Genomic DNA, 22025 nt, shown 5'->3' on the forward strand with positions numbered 1-22025 from the left:
AATAATCTCCCCACTGTGGGCCCCAGCCAGATAACTGTTTCCACACTGTCTACCCCCAGGTTGTTTTCCTGCCTTCTCTCCAGGAGCAGGGTAGTGCCCTCCTAGCTCTATCCCAGCCAAGCCTACTGACCTTTAAAACTCCAGGCTTTAAGCCCTGCTATTTGTGAGAACTCACGAAATTCAGCCCCTCTCATTTTCCAAGCAATGGCTTTGGAAAACCTTCTCCTTGTGTGTTTCCTTGTGTGATCCTCTCTAGCCCTTCTCTGCAACCATGGCTCCCTCCCCTCTGCAGCAGCCTTGATCTGTTTCTCCCCTAAACCGCATCTCAGGACTTCCTACCTTTTTTGATGTGGCCTCTTCTCTCCCTTCAATTGTGGAGTTTGTTCTGTTAGTCTTCAGGCCGATTTTTGGGGTACTTAGGAAAATTTGATAGTTATCTAGTTGAGTTCATGGGACAAGAGAAGCCTAGGGTCCTCCTACTACTCCACCATCTTGGGGACTCTCTAGATACACTTCTTTCACTTAGTAATATTCATTTAAGTTTCTTCCATGTGTTTTTGTGGCTCAATAGCTCATTTCTTTTTAATGCTGAATAATATTCCATTATCTGGATGTATCACAGTTTATTTATCTATTCATCTACTGAAGTACACCTGGGTTGTTTCCAAGTTTTGGCAGCTATGAATAAAACTGTTATAAACAACCACATGCAGGTATTTGTGTGGACATAAGGTTTCATCTCCTTTGGATAAATACCAAGGAGAAAAATTGCTGGATTGTATGTAAGTGTATGTTTAATATTATAAGAAACTGTCAAACTGTCTTCCAAAGTGATTGTACCATTTTGCATTCTTACCAGCAATGAATGAGAGTTCCTGCTGCTCCACATCCTCATCAACATTTGGTATTATCAGTGTTTTGAATTTGGGTCATTCTAATAGGTGTATAGTGGTATCTTGTTGTTTGGTTACTTCACTTTTATTGTTGTACGTACCATTGTGTGAATACACCACAATTTATCCATGATAACTTTGAGGGACATTCTGATTTTTTTCTACTTTTTGAATGTTGGAAAAACAGTACTACCATGAATATTCTTGGTAGCATGCATAAACATAAGCCTCTCTAGGATATTTACCTAAGAGTGGAATTGCTGGTTTATAGGGTATGGGCACCCTCAATGTTAGTAGATTGTGCCTCACTTTTCCTAATAGCATGTACCAATTTACACCCCTACCAGCCATATTTAACATTCCCTATTGCTCCCCCTGCTGACCAACATTTATTAGACTTTCATTTTCACCAATATATTTAAGTGTAAAATGGCCTCTCATAATTTGAGTCTCCTGATTATTAATGATGTTGAAAATCTTTTTGAAAGCCTTTTGGATATTAGGGTTTATTATTTTGTGAATTATTTGTTCAAGACGTTTGCCAATTTTTTTCTTTTGGGTAGTGTGCCTTTTACAAATTAATTTGTAGGAGTTATTTATAGATCTTAACTTTAATCCTTTGTCCTTTATATGTGTTGCATATATCTTTCCCCACTTTGTCTCTTATGTTTTGATAATTTTCTTGATGGTTTCTTTCAATAAACAAGGGTTCTTAATTGTAATATAGTCAAAGTTATCAACCATTTTTCTTTGTACATAGTGCTTTTTGTGTCTTTTCAAAGAATCCTTCTCTATCCCCCAAAACAGAAGATATTCTGATATGAATATGAATAGGAATATGTTTTCTCTATTTTAACATTTCAAATTTCTAAATTTTTGCCTTTTACACTTAGGGTTTTTTTTTTTAAAGATTTTATTTATTTATTTATTTGAGAGAGAGAATGAGAGAGAGCACTAGCAGGGCGAGTGGCAGAGGGAGAAGCAGACTCCCTGCTGAGCAGGGAGCCTGATGTGGGGCTTGATCCCAGGATCCTGGGATCACGACCTGAGCTGAAGGCAGAGGCTTAACTGACTGAGTCATCCAGGGGCCCCTGAACTTAGGTTTTTTAATATATATGGCATTATTTTTGTGCAGTATGTAAGACTAGAGGCCCAATTTTATTTTTTCCTTAAAAATACTCAATTGCTCCAATTATCATTTGTTGAAAAATCTCTCCTTTCCTCACTCATTCACAATGCCAACTCTGTCAAATATCAAGTGTTCATATAGTCTTAGGACTATTTGTGGCCTCTCTATTCTACTCCATTGATCTATTTTTCTAACTTTGTGCCAATATTACATTGCATTAATTACTGCAGTTTTGTAATAAGTCTTGATATCTGATAGGGAAAGTCTTCCTACTTCACACTTGTTCTTCAAGAGTTTCTTAACAAAAATAGATGCTGAGACTTTATTTTCTATAAAAATTGTTTAGATTTTAATTTTATCAAAAGTAACTGTTGAGTTTTAATGTAAGCAAAAATTATGGTTGAGATTCTAATTTTAATGTTTCTCAAAGTTTTACATTTTTCTTAGTGTCTAGCATATCTTTTATTGGATTTTTATTAGTTGCTGAATTTTTTCAAAATTGCTAACTGTAAAGATAATTCTCAGGAGGAATGGGACTGTAATGAGTTTCTTATAGGTAATGCTCTTCTGTTTTGTTTTAAGAGACAATATATATCTTGTGTTAATAAACAGCTTATATGTGTTGATCCCTCATATTGACATTCTTAATTTAGTAAATATCAATTAATATAACATACCATTATCTATAAAGATGCCAATATTTTAATTAAGTCTTCAAAAAATAAACAATACACCTAAAACAAATTACTATGTTAATTGAGAAGAACTGTGGGATGGAGCACAAAAAAACTCAAAATGTCTATTTGCAACTGCTTACTTGACATTTCCAGCGATATCTTATTGGCAACCCAAAGTTAATATGTCAAAGATCAAACTCGCTATTTCCTCTACCAACCTGTCCCTAGTCTTCCCATTTCTAGCAATATCATCATTTTTTGATACTTTCAGCACCAGAGTCCATTTGTTTACAGCAGCATTAATTATAATAGCTATGGAAGCAATCTAAATTTCTGTTGATGGGTGAATGGATAAAGAAGATGTGGTATATATGTACAACGGAAAATTACTCAGCCATAGAAAATGAAAATCTCACCATTTGCAACAGGATGGATGGACCTAGAGGGTATTATGATAAGTGAAGTAAGTCAGACACATGGGGATCTTGACCCTCTCATTCACCACTGTATTTTCAGTGCCCAGAAGAGTGTCTCACACATAGTAGATGCTCAATAAATGTTTGTGGAATAAATGAATGATCCCTGCCCTCAAGAAACATTTGATTAAAAATTATTCAACAATACACACAAAGTAGTATATAGAAAAGGCCAAAGGATTTCTATCCTTTTTTTCCCTACTGTTAGACCTGCAGCCCTTGTTCAACCTTTCATTATTTTATAATTAAACAACTGCTACAACTCTTTTTAACAGGACTCCTTATCACCTTCTAACATGAATAGCTTATAGGATAAAATCCATACCACTTAACATGACATTCCAGGTTCTCCATGATCTGACATCAGTTTCCACCTTATTTTTCCCTACTTAAACATTCTAAATCCTGATGTTCTGACCACACAAGACTGCTGGATATTCCCTGAGTGTGCCCTATACTTCCCTTTTTTCTTATTTCCCCTCTGCCTGGAATTCTACTGCCCCCATTTCTTCCCTCACCAAATGATACCCATATATCATGACACAACTCAATGTCATTTCCTCTATGCAGGTACCCTGGACTCTCCCAGGTAGAATTTGGTTTAACCTCTTTTTCACTTTTCCCTGGTAGTTAGTAACCTTGATTTATCACTTATAATCATAGAAGTCACAGAATCATAATGTTAGATTTGGAAATAATCTTGGTGATCATGTGGTCCAACTTTTTCATGCTGTGGAAGACAAGAGTGAGTACCCAAGACTTTTCATTTGGCTTGCCTCATGATTTTTTGGTGTATGTATTTTATATCTTCTACTTGACAGGTCACTGGGGGCAGAGATAGGGTCTTATTCATTTTTGTGTTTTCCATGATACCTAATACTACCTATTACACATAGTGGATATACAATAAATGTGGGTTTTTAAAAAATATTTATTTATTTATTTGACATGTGGGGGGAGAAGAGAGCAAGCACAAGCAGGGGGAGTGGCAGGCAGAGGGAAAAGCAGGCTCCCCGTTGAGCAAGGAGCCCGATGTGGGGCTCAATCCCAGGACCCTGGGATCACGACCTGAGCCAAAGGCAGCCACTTAACCGAACGAGCCACCCAGATGCACCTATAATAAATGTGTTTTAATTGGCTTGAGAATTAATTCCAGAGAGATGGATAAAGTAGAGGTAACATTCATAATAGTTAATGTTTATTAAGTGCATGCTCTGTGCCAGGCACTATACCAAAGCTTTACAAGAATTACCTCATTTATCACACAATCCTATGAGATAAGCACCATAACTAGTTTTCATTTGCCCCAAATCTCATAGCCAGTAAGTTGTAGAACCTGAGCCAGAATCCAAATTTGTCTGATCCTAGATATTTTGCTTTTAATCATTGTGCTATAATGTAAAGCAATGTGGTGAGAACTCAAAGGTTATGAATCTGAAAGATGGTTAATCTATGAGAGGCTAATTTTTAATTTTTGAAGAACAGCTGAGTTTGGAAAGGTAGCTTGGGGATGAATTGTGTAAGGCTTTGAATGCCAGGCATGGTATGAGAAGTCATCTCCCTTCCCCTGTTTTCCATCTGCACCAGTCTAGATCCTAATTACCTTTTGAGGCCCAACTCAAACACTACTTATTGTATGAGAACTTCCAGAATCCTCCAAGTCACAATGAATTGCCCCTACTTCCATAATACTTTGTTTATATCTCTGTTATGATACATAATATTACTTTCTTAATGGTAATATTTTGTGGATGTGTCTGTCTTCTTCACATTTTGTAAATTCCTTGAGAGCAGGCACACTATTTAATTTTTTTCACACTATTTAATTTATGGTTATATGCCTCTATTCCTTATTTAGCAACTGATACATAGTAGATGTTCAATAAATGTTAATTAAATTTAATGTTTCACTGGAAGAATATAGACATGAATAAGGCATGGTTTCTGCTCTTAAGAGAAGTCAACAATCTATTGAGGGAAACAATACATTATTCCATATGAGTAGCTACACTAGTGACATGTAACCAGGATGTAGAATTCAAAATCAATTAAAAAATTCAATACAAAAATAAAACATTCACGGTAGTCCCCAAATCTATAAGGCAGCTAAGAAGATAGCTAACAAAAATGGACAAGCCATTATGCATAAGTGTAAAATTACACTAAAGGAAAGCTTTGAAAATATCTGAAAGTGGAAAAATGTTTGTTAAGAACTACACAGGGTCGGGGTGCCTGGGTGGCTCAGTTGGTTAAGCGACTGCCTTCGGCTCAGGTCATGATCCTGGAGTCCCTGGATCGAGTCCTGCATCGGGCTCCCTGCTCAGCGGGGAGTCTGCTTCTCCCTCTGACCCTCCCTCCTCTCATGTGCTCTCTCTCTCTCATTCTCCCTCTCAAATAAATAAATAAATAATCTTAAAAAAAAAGAACTACACAGGGTCTGGGATTTTACCCTATTTACAAGCTAACACATTAACTTGCCTAGGTTTATGAATTCTGGCAAAAAACATGAAAATCTTGGGTGAGAGATGAAGGATTTTTATTATACACAGCAAAAGCAGTAGTCAGAGTTTCATGTTAGTTTGTGTCTGTTCCCAATATCCTCTAAGTCCCAGAAGGGACTTGTAAAGGACCCAGGATGGATTACTGTACATATAACTGATTGCATTACAGGAGAGGAACAATGAGTTCGCTTTTGTAGAAAGCAGAAGCAAGCCTACTCTTTGTCTGTGGGGAGATGTTTCCTCATCCCTCAAGGTTGTTCACCACAAACAACTCAGATAAAGAGTTGTCAAGGACTTGCATTTTTTGAATATTCAGCAAGAACATGTAGGGATGCTCAGGGCCCATGGTGGATTGTCTCTCTCAACAATACTGCATTCATGCATGGGAAGACTTCATGTCAGTAAATTAGCAATTCTTTTCAAATTAATCCATAAATACAATAATATTCCAAACAAAATATTAAAATCTCATTTTTTGGTGGAAATTGACAAACTGATTACAAAATTAGAAAAGGCAGATACGGGAAATTGGTATATGAAAGATGTGACATTGCAAAGGGGTGAAGAAAGGATCGATAATTTAATAAATATGATTGACAATTGGTCTCCCATATGGAAAAAATCTAGATCCATGCCTTTTACAAAACAAAATCTGGATGTACAAAAGACCTAAAGTATACAACCCAAAATTTAAAGCCAATTAAAAATATAGACAAAAATCATAATGTCCTCATAGCAGAGAAGAATTTCCTGAACAAGACACAACTTTTGAAGAAAAAGATTGATACATTGGGTTTCATAAAAATTATATAATAAAAGGGGCGCCTGGGTGGCTCAGTCATTAAGCGTTTGCCTTTGGCTCAGGTCATGATCGCAGGGTCCTGGGATCGAGCCCCGCATTGGGCTCCCTGCTCAACGGGAAGCCTGCTTCTCCCTCTCCCACTTCCACTGCTTGTGTTCCCTCTCTGACTGTCTCTCTCTCTGTCAAAAAATAAATAAAAAATCTTTAAAAAATTATATAATAAAAGACAAAGTTAAAGTCAAAAGACAATCAATAATTGTTACACACTTGGGGTGCCTGGGTGGCTCAGTCATTAAGCGCCTGCCTTCAGCTCAGGTCCATCCCAGGGTCCTGGGATCGAGCCCCGAATAGGGATCCCTGCTCTGCGGGGAGCCTGCTTCTCCCTCTGCCACTCCCCCTGCTTGTGTTTCCTCTCCCGCTGTGTCTCTCTCTGTCAAATAAATAAATAAAAATCTTAACAAACAAATAGTTGGTACTCACTTTTTGGAAAATTAGTTGGCTGTACCTACTAAAGCTGAACATATGCATGTCTTATGAGATATATGCTCAAGAAAAATGCATATGTATGTTCACTAAAAGGCATGGGTATGTATGCTTGTAACAGCACTATTTATAATAACCCCAAACTGGAAAAAACCCAAATGTCCATCAACATTAGAATTAATAAATAGTGTTATATTGAAATGTGGTACATAAAAGAGAACAAACTAACTACAAATACACATGACAACATAAATGAATCTCACAAAACTAATATTGAGCAAAAGAAGCCAGACACACAAAAGTATATGCAGAATGATTTCATTTACTTAAAATACAAAAGAGGTAAAATGGTCAGAAGAGTGGTTAACATCCTTGGGCATAGTCACTGAAAGAGAGCACAAGAGAGGCTTCTGGGGGGCTGGTCATGTTCTGTGTCTTGATCTGGGGGCTGTTTATATGGCTGTCTTCATTTTGTGAACATTCATGAAGATGTATACTTAAGATATGACTATTTTTTCTGTATGTATATTATACTTAAATAAAATGTTTTGAAAACCTGTCTAATCGTATATGTTCTTATACATGGTTCCCACCAGTTGAGTTGCATGTGTACCAAAAGTCATTTTTTTTCCTCAAACAGGCTTATTCCAGTTACACACACTTGTTGTAAACCAACAAAATATGAATGCAGAAAAAATTTTGCAAGATATATTATAGACTAATAATTAGGCTATAGAATACGTAAAGCACGCATAAGAAGCAATACTAAAAGACAAAAGAAAAATGGATAAAGTATATCAGAAGGCAATTCATATGAGGAAATATGTATGCCCAGAAAACATGCTAACCTTGGGGCACCTAGGTAGTTCAGTGGGTTGAGTGTCTGCCTTTGGCTCAGGTTGTGATCTCAGGGTCCTGGGATGGAGTCCCATATCAGGCTCCTTGCTCAGTGGGGAGTCTGCTTCTCCCTCTGCCCCTCCCCCTGCTCATGCTCTCTCTTACTCTCTTTCTCTCAAATGGGTAAAATCTTTAAAATAAAATAAATTAAAATGCTATGATTCTGGAAGGTTTTTTTTTAAAGATTTTATTTTATTTATTTGACAGAGAGACAGCGAGAGAGGGAACACAAGCAAGGAGAGTGGGAGAGGGAGAAGCAGGCTTCCCGCTGAGCAGGGAGCCCGACATGGGGCTTGATCCCAGGGCCCTGGGATCATGACCTGAGCCGAAGGCAGATGCTTAACAACTGAGCCACCCACGTGCCCCAGGTTTTTTTTTTTTTAAAGAAAAAACATGCTAACCTCATGAAATAATCTGGGAAGTATTCAAACACCAGGAAAATGCTCATTTTCACCCATTAGATTGGTAAAGAGAAATCTGGAAATGCTTATTTGCAAGAATGTGGGGAAAGTGGAAACTCTTCTACATTGCAGATATACATGTAAATTGGTTCAATTACTGAAGCAAGCTATTTGGCAATCTAGTCAGGTTGAAGATGCACATACTCTGTCATTTAGCAATTTCACTTCCAAGAGACGTGTCTATAGAATAAAAGGAAACTATAGCAATATCAATTGCAACATTGTTTGTAATAGAAAAAAAGGAAACAACTTAAGTGTCCACAAGAATGGCAATATATAAATAAACTATAGGATATTCATAAAATGGAATATTATATATCAGTTAAAATGGTTGTATATATCTTACAGTATAAACACGGGTAAATCTAAACAATCATAATGTTGGGTGAAAAGAGCAAGTTGTAGAAGATTATACACAGTGTGGTATAATTTGTTGTGATGCAAAAATCACCAGAAAACAGAACAAGTTATTCAATAAATGCTATAAGACAATGGGATAACCAGTTGAGGGGGGAAAAAGCTGATTTTTTAAAAGATTGATTTATTTCTTTTAGAGAGAGAGAGGTAGAGTGTGGGGGGAGGGGCAGAGGGAGAGGGAGAGAGAGAATCTCAAGCGGACTCCCTGCTAACTGCAGAGCCCGTCACAGGGCTCAATCTCATGACCCTGAGATCATGACCTGAGCCGACATCAAGAGTTGGATGCTTAACTGACTGAGCCACCCAGGAGCCCCAAGCTGATTTTTATATAACAACTTGTAGTATAAATTCCAGAATGATCAAATATTTTTTAATTCAAAAAAATTTATTCAAGTAATCTCTACACCTAACTTGGGGCTCAAACAAATGACCCCAAGATCAAGAATCACATGCTCATCCAACTGAGCCAGCCAGGCACCCCAGAAGGATCAAATATTTAAATGTAAATAATAAAAACAAGAAAGAGCTAGAAGAAAGTGAGTAAATATTTTAATCATCTCAGGGTGTGAGCAGTCTTTCAGAGCATGGCAGGAAAGGGGGGAAAGTACCAGAAAATAATTTGGTTTAACAAATCTTCATTTTGTGCACAATTCTAGTTACTTGGGATCGGTGAACAAAATAGAACAAAATAGAGATCTTTGCCTTCATGGACTTTACATTTCAATGGGGGAAGGCTGAGATAAAACAATAAACATAGTAAATAACTTGTACAGTGTGTTAGTGATAAAAGCAGAGCAGGGTAAGGCAGATAGAACAGGGATGGACAGGTTGCAGTATTAAATAGAATAGTTCAGGTAGGCCTCATTGAAATGGTGAGATTTGAGCCTTGAAGAAGGTGAGAAATTTTAACCAAATGGATATCTTGGAAAAGAGCACTCCTTCCAGAGGTACATTGCAAAGGACTTATTTCAACAGTGGGCCTGGTTTGTTTGAGGAACAGTAGGGTAGACCACAGATGTAATGGAGTGAGTGATGAAGTGAACAGATGGAAAGGTCAGAGATATAATGGAGAGTGAGAAAATGTAGGGCTTTTGTAGGTACTTTGGCTCTCCTTCTGAGTGGAATTGGGTATCTTTGAAGGATTTTCAGCATAGAAGTACCATGATGTTATTTATATTTTAAAATTATCACCTTCATTTTGTGCTAAGATGCAGCATAGGAGATCAAGGATGAAAACAGAGAGAACTTTTAGAAGGCTATTGTTATTCAGATGATACATGATGGTGGACTAGACCTTATGATTAGCAATGGAGATTATGAGAAGTGGTTGGATTTTGGATTCATTCTGAAGTACAACCAAAATGACTTCCTGATGGATTGATGTGTAGTGGGAGAGAAAGAGAGGAATTGAAATGATGTCAAGATTTTTGGCCTGAGCAGAAGGGCTGATGGATTTGCCATCAATTCCGATAGAGAAGGCTATAGGAAAAAAGATTAGGAGTTCAGTCTGGGACATTTTTTAAATGTAGGCTCCATGCTGAGCTTGAACTCACCACCCTGAGATCAAGATCTGAGCTGAGATCAAGAGTGGGATGTGGTCCCCAGTTGGGGACATTTTGAGTTTGAGATGTCTATTAGGCATCTGAGTGGAGGTGCTAAGTAGGTAGTTGAATATATTAGACTGTAGTTTGGGATACAGTCCTGGTCTGCAGACATGAATTTGGGAGTTGTCATCATAGAAATGGTTCTACAGACCCTGGACTGGAAGAGACCACCAAGGGAGTATGAGTAGGTTGGAAAGAAGAGGAATTGGGAGCCATCAAAAAAATGAAATCTTGCCATTTGCAACAATGTGGATGAAACTAGAGTGTATTAAGCTAAGCAAAATAAGTCAATCAGAGAAAGACAATTATCATATGATCTCACTGATATGTGGAATTTAAGAAACAAGGCAGAGGATCATAGGGGAAGAGAGGAAAAAATGAAACAAGACAAAACATTGGGGAGGGTATGTGAGGGTATGTGTTGCAATGAGCACTGTGTATTATATAAGACTGATGAATCACAGACCTGTACCCCTGAAACAAATAATACATTATATGTTAATTAATTGAGTTTAAATTAAAAAAAATAAGAAAATTAAGTCCTGGGGATGTAATGTACAGCACTGTGGCTATAGTTAACAATACTGTATTGTATATGTATTTGAAAGTTGCTAAGAGAGTAAATTGTAAAAGTTCTCATCACAAAGGAAAAAAAATGTGTAACTATGTGTAGTGATGGATGTTAACTAAATTTATTATGGTAATCACTCCACAGTATATACATATATCAGATCATTATATTGTACACCTAAAACTAATACATTTTTAAATGTCAATTGTAGCTCAATAAAAATAAATGAATTAATAAACAAGAAAAAAAAAGAGAATTTGGGACCTTGCCTGGAGGCACTCTCGTTTTAAGAGGTCTTGGAGGAGAGACAAAGCCAGTAAAGAAGACTGAGAAGGAGCAGCCAGTGAGATTAGAGGAGAACAGGAGAGTGTGGGGTCCTGGAAGCCAAGTGAAGACCGTGAACCAAGGAGGAGGGGCTCATCAGCTGTGCCAAATGCTGCTGATAGGTCAAGTAAGACAAGGATTAAGAACCAAACATCGGGTTGAACAATGTGGATATTATTCATGACCTCGACAAGATAAATTTCAGTAGAGTAGTGGAGGTGGACCCCTGATTGGAATGTGTTCAAACGAGAATAGTAGGTGAAAAATTGTAACAGTAAATAGATACAATTACAAAGGAATGATGGAGTAGTCCAAGTGGATATCTGGGGGAAGAACATTCTTGACAGATGGAACAGACATTAAAAAGACCCTAGGCAACAGTGAATGTGGCTTGTTTGAGGAACAGTAGAGAGGCAATAGCTGGGACAGAGTGAGTGAGGTGGAGAGCCGGCAGAGACAGTAGTGGGCTAGGAAACGATGGTCATCTGGGGCTCCCTCTTGACACCAGATTGATGTAGGTAGAATGAGAAATTCAGTCTTAGACCAGGAACATTGGTTCAAACAACGCCTTCAAATATTGCACATGGAAATGTATACAGGTATATCTGTAAAAGAGATTTGCATCAAAAGGGAGCAAAGAAATGGGGTGAGAGTAGGTGGGGGAGTGGAGTCAAGAGAACGTATATATAAAATAATGCATATATAATGATGAAAATGTGTATATGTGAAGATAAGAAATAATAGCGTGATTGTATCCTGATAGAAATGACCTAATATAGAGCACAACATTGATGACGTTAGAGATAAAGGGGAGAAAGATGGTAGTGGTATTGTTGAATTGGTGTGAGAGAAAGAAATGTAGTGGGAAAAGAGAGGGGCTAGCTTTAGAGGAGAATCTGGAAATACTATATTAGTTTGCTAGGGCTGGCAAAACAAAGGACCACAGACTGGGTGGTTTAAACAACAGAAATTAATTTTTTTAAGGATTGTATTTATTTGTTTGAGGGAGAGAGAAAGAGAGAGAGCAGGAGGAAGGTGCAGAGTGAGAGGGAGAAAGAGTCTCAAGCAGACTCTGTGCTGAGCATGAAGCCTGATTCAGGGCTCGATCCCAGGACCCTGAGATCATGAGCCAAAACCAAGAGTCAGCCGCTCAATCAACTGTGCCATCCAGGTGCCACTAAACGAAAGAAATTAATTTTCTCACAATTACAGAGGCCAGAGGTCTGAGATCAAGATATCTGCAGGTTTGGTTTCTGGTGAGACCTCTCTCCTTGGCTATCAGGGCTTGTCGCTGTGTTTTCAGTCTCTGTTATCTGTGCCCTAATCTCTTCTTAGCAAGACACCAGTCATATCGGATTAGGGTCTACCTCTATGACCTCATTTCACATTAATTACTTCTCAAAAGAGGTAGAGTCACTTTCTCAGGTACTGGGGTTTAGGATTTCAACATATGGATTTTGGGGGATATAATTCAGCCCAAAGCAATCATGTATGATATCAACAGGAGGGCCATATATACAGATGCAGGTGCTGGTGAGTTAAGCATTATGGTAATAGGGGTCTGTGGAATTATGGTTTAAATTTTCTAGTGAAATAAGGAGCACGTGAAGAATTGGGATGTTGAAGTGGTGTTGGAAGTAAGGGACAGGATATCTATAGAGTGATTGCTTGGTAGCAGTAAGGGCCTGATTGACATTTGTGGTCATGAATTTAGTCATATGGTTGTGTATTTTCCTCTAGCTAGGTTTAGCTGTGTGGGTTTAGGTTTCTTGAAGTGTATTTGGACTTAGCCAGAGTAATGATTTTGCCAGGGAAGCAATACAAACTGAGAAAGGGGCAAGAGAGTGAAGGGTATATGTGAACAAGTGACTATAAAGACTGGCCATGACATTTGAACTAGGGAAGGAGGGGAGAGAAGGCATTAAGGGAGTAAGAGATGGTCAAAATATGGTAGGACCAATGGACTGGAGATTCTGGTGAGGTTGAAGGATAGTGGGGTCTGGATACCAAAAGGAGTGAGCTGGAAAAAGAGGAGGTGATGGTCATAGAGAGGGATGTTTGAAATTGATATTACAGAGGGGTTACCAAAATTGCTATGACAAGGCCTAGGGTATAACCATGTGAGTGTGTAGCTGAGGTGGGGTCAAGGACAATGTCACAAAAGAGAAATGGTCAGTGCTCGCTTCAGCAGCACATATACTAAAAAAAAAGAGAAATGTTCAAGGAACTGAAGGAGTCAGTGTGTCAGAATGATTATTCTTGAGCTCACTGGGAATAAAGATGGGACTACTATCATTGAGAGTGACTGTGCTCCAGGAGCTAAAACCTTTGAGAAATTGGGGTGGGGGATGAAGTTTGGTAGATGACAACAAAAATGAAGGCTATTTGGTGACAAGCCGTCAAAAACTAGAGGTTTTCAGGGATGTGGGAGAGGAATGGTCTAAAGGCAGCAATGAGAAGCAAGGAAGACCAAGGAAGACTTGAACTTCAGGCTCTGCAGTACAATGATGGTGGGGGAGAAAAATCATCTGCTCCTCTTGAGTGGGCTTCAGGGGACACAGAGTCCTCAGGAAAGATTGATTTCTGTTAGGGGAAGACAATGATGGGCACATTCAGAGAAGAGGTTGGGGATATAGAGGAATTACTGAAGGTGCATTGTGTTTTAGGAGTAGGAGAGGGGTGTGAGAAGTGAACGAAAGGGGAGATGCGGTCACAGACTTATGGGGGTTAATATGTAGGAGTTGAGGGGTGTTGTGAGGATCTTGGAGTTCTTTTGGTGACTATCAATAATGGGGATAAACATCATTTTTAGATGAGTTCTGATGGATTCAAGGCAGTTAGATTCAAGATAGATTTTGAGGTCTGGGCTACAGAAGGGTGTGTGTGTGTCTGGGACTTCCTGTTTACCCCAAGTGAAATGGAAGTTCAGTCTTATACCTAAAGCACTGGTCCATATAGTGCTCCATATTGTTCCTAGGAACAGAGATCACATAAATCTGTAATGATAAAAAAAATGATCTAGGAACTGTGCTTCACACTCAGGATAGGACTACCCCTGGGGAAGTGGAGGGTGAGTGGACATGGGGTGAGGGTCAAGGGAACCTATATTTTTCTTTGCTGTTTTTATTCTTAAAAAAAGAGTGAATATACTCAATGTTAACAATATTCAAATCTGAGTGGTGGAAACACTGGTGTTTATTATATTTAATGCCTGGGACACTATAGGTACTCAATAAATATTATTTGTTGAATAAGGGTGGCTTTCTGCTTTAAGTTTCTCCAACAAACACAAAACTCTCAAATTAACAGGAAATGCTACAAGAGCATAGAAAAGGGAATGATGGAGACAGGTGGGGAGGGCCTGAGAAATCCTTGTGGAAAGAGTGGGTGCTGATCTATGTAGAGTATCTTTACCACCATACATGAGCCATATGGCAAATATGGGATACAAGCTAAAGACAGTCTTATCTCCATCTTACCTTAATGCTCTAAGGTTCTGGGTGATCCAGAAAGTGACCTCGAACATTTGGTCCTTTCAAGTAACTACTGGATCCTCACTTTTCTCCCCCAACATGGACACTGGGTGGTGCTGCTGTCCAAAATTTCTGCTCTATCATGGATGTATTACCTCAATTTTTAGACAGGTACTTACCTAGTCTCCTGTGGGCCAAGCAAAGTGCTAGGGATTGGGGAGATAAAGATGAATAACCTCAGTAGATCCTTCTGTGATTACCCTACTGACTACTACCATGTTCAGTGGCTGAGAAAATTGAAAATGTGACTTTTACATAGGAGAGCACCACTGTTACAGAACTGTTCAGCTGTGGGGGTGAATGACTCTGAACTGCCCACCCTCTCAGTGAGCTCCCCTCCTCCATGACCTGGCCAAGGATTAGAACAGATGCCACTGAGCATTGCTTGCAAACCATTGTTTGGTTATCACAGTGTACTTAGGCTCTATGACTATAAAAAGCCAGTTCCAGATGTTGGAAGCTAACTGGGAAAGAAAGAAGTGTTTGCTTATATTGAGGCCCCAATTATCTTGGAGGAGTGAGTAAACTTGGGAAGGAGGGAAGTGGATCCTCAGCACGAAAACAGTGGGAGAAACCGGGGAGGCAGGCAGGCGATTCCTCGGCGAATCAGAGAGGGCTTGGACAGGGTCTGGGGAGGCGGCTCCGGTATGACGTCATCAAGACACTTGTGGGGGAGAGGTCCTGAGTAGAGGGGAGACAGCCTGCTCAAGCCTAAGAGACGAAAGCGGGGGGGGGAGGGGCGAAGAGGCGGGCCTGGGATCCCTCATCCAATCAGAGATGGCTGGGGGGGGTTGGGGCGGGGTCTGGGGGCGGGGACCGCTCCGTGACTTATAACTGCAGGGTTCCGCGCGGGAAGGCTAAGGTCGTCCTGTGTGTGGAGTGGCGTTGGTACAGCCGTTGGCCTTTCACCCGTCTTCAAGCCATCAGGTGAGGACCTGCGGTCCCGGCGGAACCAGAAGACTATGGGGACAGGAGGGCGCAGCGGCTGGGGGGCGGAGGGGGTCGGTCTCTCAGGAACTGGTGGGGCCGGGTCGGGACGGGCGTTTTGTAACCGCGCCTCCTTGAGAGTCCACGCCTTTGTCTTCTGCGGCGCCGCCTTCTGCGCGTTGCCGGGTCCTCCCCGGGTGGGTCCTTGGAAGGCCCGAGGGGGCGGCCCCTCAGAGCGGCCTGTCCGCTGTGGCTGCACGCCCGAGGCTGAGAGGACGAGGACTTTCGGTGCTGCCCAGAATGGGCCCTCTGGGGCAGGCCCTTCGCGCTCTCCCTTTGTGGCCAAAAGGTGGGCTGCGCGCCCGACAGAGATGATGGTTATTTTAAAATGTAAGCAAACTGCTCCTGACAAACAGACCCACGCGCCCAGCCTTTTATGATCTGTTAGTCCCTGTTTCCCTACCTTGGAGACTGGCATCTGATCCCTCGTCAGAGGAGGGTCTTAGGGTGACCTCGACGGAAGGGAGGCATACTCGGGACTTCTGGCTGCTTGGGGGCCTCTCCTTTCTACTCTGGGCACTAGACCTGTCTTACCCCTACCAGGGTGGGACCAGGCACGCGCTTGAGAGCTCTGTTTTCCGGTCTCTGGGGTCTCCTATTGTTTCTTGTTGACAAATCTGGAATGGTCACAGGGCACCTCATCTCCTAACCTTTCCCTTTGCAGAGAAAATACGGTGAAATAAAAATCAACTCTACTTGTTTACCTTGTTCTGCTGAAGTCCTTGGTCTGATCGTAATTAGCTGTGTCTTCTTACAGCATTTACAAACCAGTGCCATAAGGAGCTAGTATGAGACATGTAATTAGTTATGATCAGATTAAATCCCTTCCCCTCTCTTATTGTGGCTCCTTAATCTACTGTCTTTGGGCAGATAAAATGGAAAGAAACTAGTACAACTTTTTAACCACCCTTTTTTTGTGTGTGTGCTGCTCATATCCCCCAGGAAAAGTGCCCCCCCAAAGTAATTGACTAGAAAGTGAAGATGCTCAAATAGTGCTATCTCCTGTGACAATTCATCAGCTGGTTAAACCCAGTCCTTATTTTTTCTTCTCTCCCTATCTGCTCATGTGTTTCTATCACCTTCATTTTACCTTTGCTGTGACTTTAAGAGTCAGACGTATGGACTCCAGTTTCTAGAGCATCTTGGTTTCTGGTGCATCCTGATTCAGTGGCATTTACTGCTTATCAGTAATAGGGTAATGACATGGAATAAAAAGTATTCTAATAAAAACACGACATTTCTAAGATCTGCTGCTTGTTTCCTGTTGAAAATCAGCAGGTAAAATACACATTAATATTAAATGTGAAAATTTTGGCTATTACTCCTTAGACTGATAATAGTTCTACCAGATAGGTTTGTTAAATGTTTTCTTTTTCAGTCTTTCTTTTAGTCAAGATGAGTGATAAGCCAGATTTGTCTGAAGTGGAGAAGTTTGACAGGTCAAAACTGAAGAAAACTAATACTAAAGAAAAAAATACTCTTCCCTCAAAGGAAAGTAAGTCATGGGGGCTTTCTAGGTGAGACAAACAATGATGAAAGTTGATAGGTTCAGTAAATAAACTCTTCTTGTAAATTTTGCCACAAAGTAAGCAATAATTAAAGTACCAATGTATTTAATGCAACATCTAAAAATATCAAATAGTTGCTTCTTACCTGGCTCATATGAGTGGTTCTCACAAAATAGGCCCTAGTAGTAATGGGAGAATTTTTTAAAAACTTTTTTTTTTTTGGTTGTTGAAAAAAATTACTAAAAGCCACATTAAAACCAATCTTGGGATATTGGACTCAGTATTATAAACATCTTAGTTTTGTCCAATTTTTGGTTATTTGCCATTTTTATGCACCTAACAATTTGGGTCTTTGATCTCATCCCTAAAGAGCTGTATAAACTTTGTGGTTTTGGCCTTCTCTACCTGAAACCCAGTGTAGCTCTTGGGTATACTCAGGTCTCCCAGGGATCAAGGGATCAGTTTTGCCCTCCTGACTTACAATCTGCTGGAGAAACTCCAAACCAAGGGGCACATTTTTTCATGTCAGCATTATTTGAAAGTTAGTCAAAATTGTCTGAAATGGTATATCTTTCAAATTGTATAGGGATAGATAAATCTGAAGAAAATGCTCCAGTTCCTCTTCATTCTTAAAATAACATATGGAAAAAATGGCAACAGCATAGATCTACCTCTTAAATGGGAAAAAACCCTGCAGTTGATGTAGATTCTAATGAACATTCAGGTGGTTTACACACACACACACACACACACACACACACACACACACACACACACACACACACACCTGTAAGCAGGTATGGGAGCCTTCAGTGACTCGGAAAAGTGCTTTTGGGGAAGAAACTTAATCTTAGGAAAAAACCTTCTTAATGATTTTTTTATGTTTGTTTTTTCCCCCAGCTATCCAGCAGGAGAAAGAGTGTGTTCAAACTTCATAAGATGGGAATCTCCTTCCACAAGCGGTTTTCAACAATGCCTGAGTGTCTCGGTTTGGGGCTTGTTTTTTTGTAAACCTATGTGCTTGTAGAGATTTTAGGCACCTTCTGATGCTTCACACCCATACTCCCTGGCTAAGATGTCAGGAGTAGCCAATGTTCCCTTACATTCATTTTTAAACTTTCCATTGATGCATAAACTCCAGCTGGCAGATGTCCATAATCCCACCATTGATGACCTTTGTGTGTGATGTTCTTCTACCCCCTACAGGATAAGCTACTTTTCACCTTCTACAATGGGTGTCTCCATTGCTCCATAATCTTCATGAAGGGGCATGGGTTTGCAGATTTTCACAGTTTATTTTCATTTCTAATGTGGCAATAAAATAATAAATCAAATCAATACATTAAGGCTCCTGTGGTTCATTCCTAGTGGTCTTCTAAAGAATGGAAGTACCAAGGGTACTCTTTTTAGCCAAACAAAATGGTTGCAGGAAAGACACTTTGGCAGATCATTCACATGGATAGGCTCTCCGCTGTTCAGGTGCAGTGGGTACTGTCTTAGTGATGCTAGGTGCTTTTTCCTTAGAGTTGGAATCATACAATTCGAGACCTTGGAAGAAGAGGTCATGTGGACTAGTCCCCTAATCTCAGAAATGAAATGAAAACATCTGAAGTGATGATCTAAGGTGAATAAGAGCTGGAATTCTAGCTGGGCTGTCTTGCTTTCTCAATGTGCTTTTAAATTTAATGGAAGGAGATGCCTAAGGCTGGTAATAGATGCAGAAGGGCATAGGAAGCACATGCTAGCACACACTGTGCTAAGCACATCACATCTTACTATTGAGCAGAAACTCAGAAATATAATACCTGCTGATGACCCACAGCATTGAACCTCTTGGTCTCCTTGTCCTGAACAAAATTCACTATCTTAATGAATCAAGTATTGGGTATTCATGGTGAGCATAAGTGTTATGGACTAAATTGTTCTCCCCCACCCCCCCAAAAATTCATATGTTGAAGCCCTAACCCCCAATATGACTGGATCTGGGGATAGGGTATTTAGGAGGTAATTAAGGTTAATTGAGGTGCTAAGGGTGGGGCCCTAATCTGATAGAACTGTGGCCTTAAAAGAAGAGGAAGAAGCACCGGAGATTGCTCTCCCTGCCATGTGAGGACACAAGGGAGTGGCCATCTGCAAGACAGGAAGAGAGTTCTCCGCAGAAACTGAGCCTGCAGGACTTTGTTCTGGGACTTCTATCCTTCAGAACTGTGAGAAAATAAATTTCTCTTGTTTAGGCCACCCAGTTTATGGTGCTTTTTTATGGCAACTCAAACTAATACAATAAGGAATACATATAAATTGGCAAGCTCTGATATCTGCCCTTAAACAATACTTTTATCTCTTAAAATTTATAAGAACCAATCACCTATAATGCCACCAATTAAAAGTATCAATATTTGAGTGTATGACAATCCAGACTGGTCTATTAATATTCATATATTTTCCTACAAAAAGTGATTATGCTGTCTGTACCTATTTGCAACCTCAATTATTATCTTACCATCTCCTTTCAAGGGCTGATATCCTTAAATAATCACTGGGTTTACAGGAAGTGGAAGCTGTTTTCAATAACATAAATTTCAATAAGTAAAACGGTAGTTGGGTTCACTCTGATTAAATGTCAGTTAGGTAACACAGTCACGAGGCCAGAAGATTTCAGAGTTTGAAGTAACCATGTTGGTCATCAATACCTTACCTCTTGCCTGAAGTAATTATCTGGCAGAGTCACTCAGCTTCTTGCTGTGACAGGCTGCTTACACTGTGCCCAAACCTGCCTTCCTATAGCTTCTATACAATAGTCCTAGGACTGTGTCCTGGAGACCCAAACAGTGTAGTTGTCCCTCCTCAAATATTTGAAGTCAGCTGTTGTATGTCTGCCTCTATATCTCCAGGGCTTCTCCTGATGACATTTCCCCTATCCTTTGAATCCAACTTACATGAATGGGGAACATCCTGGTTGCTGATGTGCTCAAGTTTGCTCATGATGAGATCTCTTTGCATCCTGATTCTGTCATCCAAAACATTTGCTCTCCTTTCAACACTGATATTTGTAAATATGAGAAACATATTGTATATCCATGATAGATTCAGCAACCTCTGTATTTGCATATCATTTAGACTGCATTTGCACAAGATTAGGATTATTTCAAAGGGCCTGACAGAAAGAATGAATGTTGTCAGGTGACCTAGGATTGGATAATAACCCATTGTTCAGTTGCATCTGTTAATAATAGTTTCATTAACATTGATTCTATCTTGAGCAGTGTGTTAGGCTGAGATGAGAGGTACATGGTGGCAGGTGAAAGATGTAGCTACTGAGTACTCATACAGACAGGAGATGGGAAAAACAATTGCTCACCTAGAGTAGTTTTACTCAGCATTTTTTTTTTTTTAAAGTAGGCTCCATGCCCATTGTAGAGCCCAAAGTGGGGTCTGAACTCAAGATCCTGACCTCAAGATCTGAACTGAGATCCAGAGTGGAATGCTTAACCAACTGAGCCACCCAAGTGCCCCTCAGCATTTCTTAAATATATAATGTGGGGCAACCCTTCTAGTTACTAGATCCACTTACCTGTCTAACCAGAGCCATAGTTTTCCCCCAATAAACTCACTAATAGTAGGGATTGAGATTTAGGGCCCTGAACAAACAAGGGAGGAAAAATATATTTTTCCTCCTCAGTCTCTAAGGGCGAACACCCAGAACACTTACTGGTTCACACTTATCACCTGCTCCCCCTTTGAGCCAATGGTTGTGGTTCAGGATCTGCAGGTCCTTCATTGGCTGAACCAGTGGAGGGTGGGGCTTGGGCTACTCTGATTGGATATTCCCATCATCCCATGAATCATAACTACAGGTTCTGAAGCTTTGCATTTTAAAAAACAAAAGAATATTAAAAAAAATTCAAAAGAGTATAGACCAGAAAACAATAGAATTGGACAAATCTGAGCTAGTTAGACTATTCAGTTCTAGGAAGCTTGAAAAAGGCACTATTTTATGAGCTTCCTGATTTAGCTCATTTCTGTACTGTGTTTGGATCTTTGGTTATTTATTTAAATGACCTCCACAGTAGGGGTCGTGTTGAAAAAAAGTCTATATGGGGTATTTTGTTTTATGAACAATGTTTCCCCCAGTTTGATGCTTGTAATTTATTATCTACAGCAGTAAAGCTGTTTCTCTTACTTAAAAAGTCTTTTCTGTAATGTGACACCAAATTTATTAATATTTGAAGTAGAATTTTTGTATTATCCTTTATAAATGGGACTTCTCAGAAATCTGTTTAGCACACATTCTTCAATAGGTTTTGCCATCATATTATATTTTCTTGAAATAAGAAGGAAGGATTTTTTTTCATTATCTGGAACTATTTTATTAGCAGTAGAATTACCTGATCCTTGAAGGTTTGATAAGACACACCCATGGAAGCCAGGCCATTTGGGACCATAGCTCATTGATGACCTCTATTTCTTCAATTCTTCTTTGTTTGATTCAATTTCTATAATTGGTTTGGTTTTATAATTTCCTTGGTTCAAATTTTAAACTGTTTTGCATTCATACATGTAGAAATATGTTTGCATGTATCATAAAAGATTCCAAAAGGGTTGGAGTTTTAATTTTAAAATATTTCCCATTTTATTGATAACTTTTCTCTCCTTAAGGAGGTTTCTTAGAGAATTAGGTTAATATATATTTTTGATCCAATAGCTCTTATATGTATTAATCAATATTAGCATTTAAAGTATTTTTAGGAGCTAAGTTTTGATA

General features: G+C 39.5%; 1 protein-coding gene across 1 annotated transcript; it reads left to right on the top strand.

Moving 5' to 3' along the window:
- The first annotated feature begins 15620 nt into the window (after positions 1 to 15620).
- TMSB15C (thymosin beta 15C) lies at positions 15621 to 18601 on the top strand. The gene is made up of 3 exons (XM_088028959.1): positions 15621 to 15695; positions 17134 to 17250; positions 18164 to 18601. The coding sequence occupies exons 2-3, from the start codon at positions 17151 to 17153 to the stop codon at positions 18199 to 18201; spliced, it is 138 nt and encodes a 45-aa protein (XP_087885085.1). The 5' UTR covers positions 15621 to 15695; positions 17134 to 17150; the 3' UTR covers positions 18202 to 18601.
- The last annotated feature ends 3424 nt before the right edge of the window (positions 18602 to 22025 follow it).

Source organism: Eumetopias jubatus, unplaced genomic scaffold, assembly GCF_037043125.1.
Source record: "Eumetopias jubatus isolate StellerSeaLion01/CBP00866 unplaced genomic scaffold, mEumJub1_p1.0 scaffold_11, whole genome shotgun sequence".
NCBI classification, from domain to species: Eukaryota; Metazoa; Chordata; class Mammalia; order Carnivora; family Otariidae; genus Eumetopias; species Eumetopias jubatus.